The sequence below is a fragment of the Eimeria necatrix genome, genomic scaffold, assembly GCF_000499385.1.
Source record: "Eimeria necatrix Houghton genomic scaffold, Enh_scaff1614, whole genome shotgun sequence".
Taxonomy (NCBI): domain Eukaryota; phylum Apicomplexa; class Conoidasida; order Eucoccidiorida; family Eimeriidae; genus Eimeria; species Eimeria necatrix.
The window spans coordinates 1-5000 of record NW_013652312.1 but is presented as its reverse complement, the minus strand read 5'-3'; the positions used below and the strand labels follow the sequence as shown (position 1 = coordinate 5000).

The 5000-nt window shown below is 45.6% G+C and overlaps 1 protein-coding gene across 1 annotated transcript in view; it reads left to right on the top strand.

Annotated features, from left to right (window-relative positions):
* Nucleotides 1–4792, top strand: part of ENH_00018640 (hypothetical protein) — a gene marked incomplete at both ends in the record, with an annotated part of 5727 nt that extends 935 nt beyond the window's left edge. Inside the window, 5 exons of the mRNA XM_013579340.1 lie at nucleotides 1493–1592; nucleotides 2382–3473; nucleotides 3849–4064; nucleotides 4428–4515; nucleotides 4658–4792. Of these exons, the coding sequence (XP_013434794.1) occupies nucleotides 1493–1592; nucleotides 2382–3473; nucleotides 3849–4064; nucleotides 4428–4515; nucleotides 4658–4792 (1631 nt within the window). The remainder of the gene's footprint in view (nucleotides 1–1492; nucleotides 1593–2381; nucleotides 3474–3848; nucleotides 4065–4427; nucleotides 4516–4657) is intronic.
* Nucleotides 4793–5000: the final 208 nt, after the last annotated feature.

Sequence of the window (5000 nt, the reverse complement as noted above, 5' to 3'; positions counted from 1 at the left end):
TTATTTGTTTAATTTGTGCTTTTTCGATTTTGTTTTGTTTAATTTGAGCTTTTATTTGTTTTGTTTTGCTTAATTGGATCTTTTGGGATTTGTTTGATTTAATTTGACTTTTTATTTATCTTGTTTTGTTTAATTTGATGAAGTCTTTATTCCTTATTCAGCTTTAAATGTTTTGTTCTGTTTAATTATTTCTTTTTAAACTTTTTATTTTCTTCATTATTTCTTCTTCAACTTTTTATTTTATTGAATTGTTTGCTTTAAACTTTTTATTTTATTTAATTGTCTCATTTTCAATGTCTTTATCTCACTTCAATTGTCTTTTATTAAAACATTCAGTTTAATTTAATTAATCCATTTAAACCACTTAAAATATCTTTTTTAAAATTATATTTTCTCAAAATATCTTTTTTTAAATATCTTTTTTAAATATTCTTTTTTGAATTTTTTCTAATTTGACGAATTTAAATCCTAAACTGCTGAAACTTGGACCTAAAAGATGTTTGAACAAATGCATTTAATTATTTATTTATTTATTTATTTATTTATTTATTTATTTATTTATTTATTTATTTATTTATTTTCAGGACAAAATACTCGTGGGTAACTCATCTTTCCTTTTTGGGGACAAGTGCCGCCACCATAATTGTGCGGGGCATTTTAAACCCCCGCTTCATAGCGCCTTCTTTCGTGTAAGTTTAATTTAATTAATTTATTTAATTTAATTAATTTAATTAAATAATTTAATTAATTTAATTAATATAATTTATTTAATTTATTTAATTTATTTAATTGATTTAACTTGTTTATAAGGCAGTTTAGTGGATTAGATTCAATTATTTAATTTATTTTAATTTATTTTTTGAGTTTTTGGTTTTTGGCTTGGTAGGTGCAGAATGCACAAAGGGCTGCAGAAGTTGTTTTTTTTTGTTTTTTTTTCTTTTTAATTCTTTTTAATTCTTTTTAATTCTTTTTCCTTTTGATTCTTTTTAATATTCCTTTCAATTTCCTTTTATCTCTTCTTATTTCTTTTAACTTCGCTTTAATTTCTTTTTCTTTTTATTTCTTTTCATTGTTTTAGTTCCTTTAGATTTTTTATTTGCGTTTGCTTGACTTACTTCCGCGGCCTATTTGATTTGCCAGTCGTATTTAATTGTTTTATTTTATTCCTTTTATTAATTTATTTTATTCTATTTTATTTTAATTTAATTTAATTTAATTTAAATTAATTTAATTTATTTGTTTTATTTAATTTCTTCATTTTTCTAAAATTGGATTACTTTTAATTCATTCTTTGCTTTGTCAATTCGTCCCTTCCCAACCACCACAATCCATCTGTCCATTTGTTTATTCCAACTTAATTAATTAATCATTTATTTATTTATTTATTTATTTATTTATTTATTTATTTATTTATTTATTTGTTTATTATTTATTTATTTATGTCTTTATTTATTTATTTATTTATTTATTTATTTATTTATTTTTATTTTAGGGTAATTAGAGTGGTGACATATTTCGTCTTGTCTCTTTTTCTCTTCTTGGGCCGCTACGCAGCGGAAATCCATTTGAGGCAAACTTTCCTTGGCTGGCTGGTAAACCCTAAACCCTAAACCCTAAACCCTAAACCCTAATCTCTGGGGGTAGTAAACCCTCAGGCCTGTCTCGGGGGGTTGGGATGGGTAAAGGCACTAGTTGCAAGTAAAGAGCCTTTTTTGCAAACCCTAAACCCTAAACCCTAAACCCTAGTTGTGGGTGTATTAAGCCTTCGTTGCAAACCCTAGACCCTTCTCAAAACCCCACACTCTTTTAGTTACCGCCCAGCTAGCTACCACCCAAATAGCTAGCTAGCTAGCCACCCAGCTAGCTAGCTACCACCCCACCAGCTAGCTAGCTCGCTAGCTACTGCCTAGCTAGCTAGCCACCACCCAGCTAGCTAGCTGGTACGCAGCTAGCTAGCTAGCTCGCTGGCACCCAGCTAGGTAGCTGCCACCCAGCTAGCTAGCTGCCACCCAGCCAGCTAGGAAGCTAGCACCCAGCTAGCTAGCATGCTAGCACCCAGCTCGCTAGCTAGCTAGTTAACTAGCTAGCTAGCTAGCCAGCAAGTTGTCTGGGGCTGTGGGGCTGTTTACTAGCTAGTTAGCCAGCTGTCTGGGGCTGTTTGCTAGCTAGCTAGCTAGCACGGAGCCATCTAGCTAGCTAGCTAGCTAGCTAGCTAGCTAGCTAGATAGTTGTCTGGGGCTGTGGGGCTGTTAGCTAGCTAGCTAGCTAGCTAGCTAGCTAGCTAGCTAGCACCCAGCTAGCTAGCTAGCTAGCTAGCCAGCATGGAGCCAGCTAGCTAGCTAGCAGCTAGCTAGCTAGCTAGCTGGTGGGGCTGCTTGCAGGACACGCGGCGGCGGGTGGACCGGCTGGAGTCGGACTTGAAGCGGCAGCGGACGCGGGGCGGAGCAGCAACTTCGGTGGAGCATTTGCTGCACTTGCTGCGGCAGGTGCAGGAGCTGAACGAAGCTGCTGTTGCTGCTGCTGCTGCTGCTGCTGCTGCTGGGGAGCTGCGGGGGCAGCTGCAGGAAGCGCGGCTGCTGCTGCAGCAGTGCCTCTCCATTCTCTGCACTAACACCAATCTTTATGCCGTCAAGTTTGGGCCAATTGAGAGTCAGCACTTGGACATTTTGCAAGCTTTGATCAACGACAAAAACGCGCTTCCCAAGGACTGGCTGCGGGCCCGCAACGCGCCGCTGCAGCAGCAGCAGCAGCAGCAGCAGCAGCAGCAGCAGCAGCGTGCGCCGCTGGGTGCGGCGGCGGAGCCTGCGCAGCAGCAGCAGCTGCTGCAGCAGACCGACACCCGCAGCAGCAACGTCAGCAGCGGCGGCAGCAGCAGCCTCAACCACAGCGGCAGCAGCAGCAACCACGCGACCAACCCCGAGGCCCTGCCCTCCCCCCAGCAGCAGCAGCAGCAGCAGCAGCAGCAGCAGCAGCAGCACGTTGCAGCAGCAGCAGACGAGTGGGGCGGAGGGCCCCCCGTCTCCGCCTTCGGCCGCCGAGCAGCGGACAGCATCAGCAAGCAGCAGCAGCAGCAGCAGCAGCAGCAGCAGCAGCAGCAGCAGGGGCCTCCTCCGCCGCTGCTGCCGCCCTCCCCGCCCTCCCCCCTGCAGCAGCCGCAGCAGCAGCAGCAGCAGCAGCAGCAGCAGCAGCTGCTGCTGATGCTGCCGCGCAGCCGCAGAGGCTCGCAGGGGGGAGAAGACAGTGGGGGACATCCAAACCCTAATTTAGAGGAAAGCGGAGACAAGTGCAGCAACAGGAGTTCTGTGCTGTCGGACATGCTGCAGCAGCTGCCGCGGCGCGTCAGCAGAGCAGCAGCAGCAGCAGCAGCAGCAGCAACAGCAGCAACAGCAGCACACGACCGACACGACCGAAACAGCACCTACAACGACGACAAACTCCTCAAAGTCGCCTACCTCTTCTCCCCTGGAACCGCCGTGAGGGTTTAGGGTTTACGAGGGTTTAGGGTTTACGAGGGTTTAGGGTTTACGAGGGTTTAGGGTTTACGAGGGTTTAGGGTTTACGCGGGTTTAGCACGAGGGTTTGGCACGAGGGTTTAACACGAGGGTTTATTGTGAGGGTTTATTCCGAGGGTTTATTTTGAGGGTTTAATCCGAGGGTTTTATGCGGGGGTTTAAAACGAGGGTTTGTGAGGGTTTAGGGTTTCCTGCGAGGGTTTACGAGGGTTTAGGGTTTTGCAAGCTGGTTGAATCACAAGTTCCCCCCGTTCGCTCGTGAAGCGCCGGCTCTCGGGCGAGCCCCCTAGGGTTTAGGGTTTAGGGTTTAGGGTTTAGGGTTTAGGGTTTGCGCAGGGCTCTTCGGGGCTGCTGGCGTCTTTGGGAGAGTGGCGGTTTGACGTGCTGCAGTACGGGGGAGACAGCAGCAACCCTCTTTGCGAATTAGGGTTTATTCTTTTGTCTCCTTTTTGCTTCGACACTCCCGGAGACCAAACCCTAATTCGTTTTCTCAAAACCATCGACAAGTACTACCTCCCCGTGCCCTACCACAACGCGCTCCACGGGCTCATGGTGAGGGTTTAGGGTTTAGGGTTTAGGGTTTGGGGTTTGGGGTTTGGGGTTTGGGGTTTGGGGTTTGGGGTTTGGGGTTTGCGGGGTTTCGGGTTTGGGGTTTTGGTGGAGTTCTGGCTCAGGGGGTTGTTGACGGTCGAAACTAGGGTTTATGGGTGGGGGCTTGTAGGGTCTAGGGTTTAGGGTTTAGGGTTTAGGGTTTAGGGTTTTGCAGGGGGTGGGGTTAAGTCGTAGGGGACTTGGTTGACGGCTGAACTCGGGTTTAGGGGTGGGGAGCTTGCAGAGGGTTTAGGGTTTAGGGTTTAGGGTTTGGGGTTTAGGGTTTAGGGTTTAGGGTTTAGGGTTTAGGGTTTGGGGCTTCAGGTGGCACAGAAGATATACGCGCTTTTGAATTTCTTTTCTTTGATTCGAAGCAGACAGCCGAGAGACATTGCCTTGATCCTTGTGGCGGGTAAATAAATAAAATAAATAAAATAAATAAAGTAAAATAAATTAATTTAAATAAATAAATAAATTAATTAATTAGTTAAATGATTTATTATTTGCGGAGGGTATTGGGAGGGAGAAGAAAGGAATTCGGCACTTCCAGTCAGTGGCTAGGAACTGCCACGCAGCAGCAGCAGCAGCAGCAGCAGCAGCAGCAACAGCAGCAGCAGCAGCAGCAGCAGCAGAAGCAGCAGCAGAAGCAGTTCCTGCTGCTATCGTTGTCACCTCTGGTGCTGCTCTGCGTGTGTGTGTGTGTGTGTGTGCTTTTGCTGCTTTTTCTCTGCTGCTGCTGCTGCTGCTGCTGCTGCTGTTGCTGCTGCTGCTGCCCTTCTGCTGCTGCTCTGCTGCTGCTGCTGCTCCTCTCCTCGCCGCCCTGCTGCTGCTGCCCCTCCCCCCGCTGCTGCCTTCACCCCTGCTGCTGCTGCTGCCCTCCTCCGCCCCTCCCCCGCC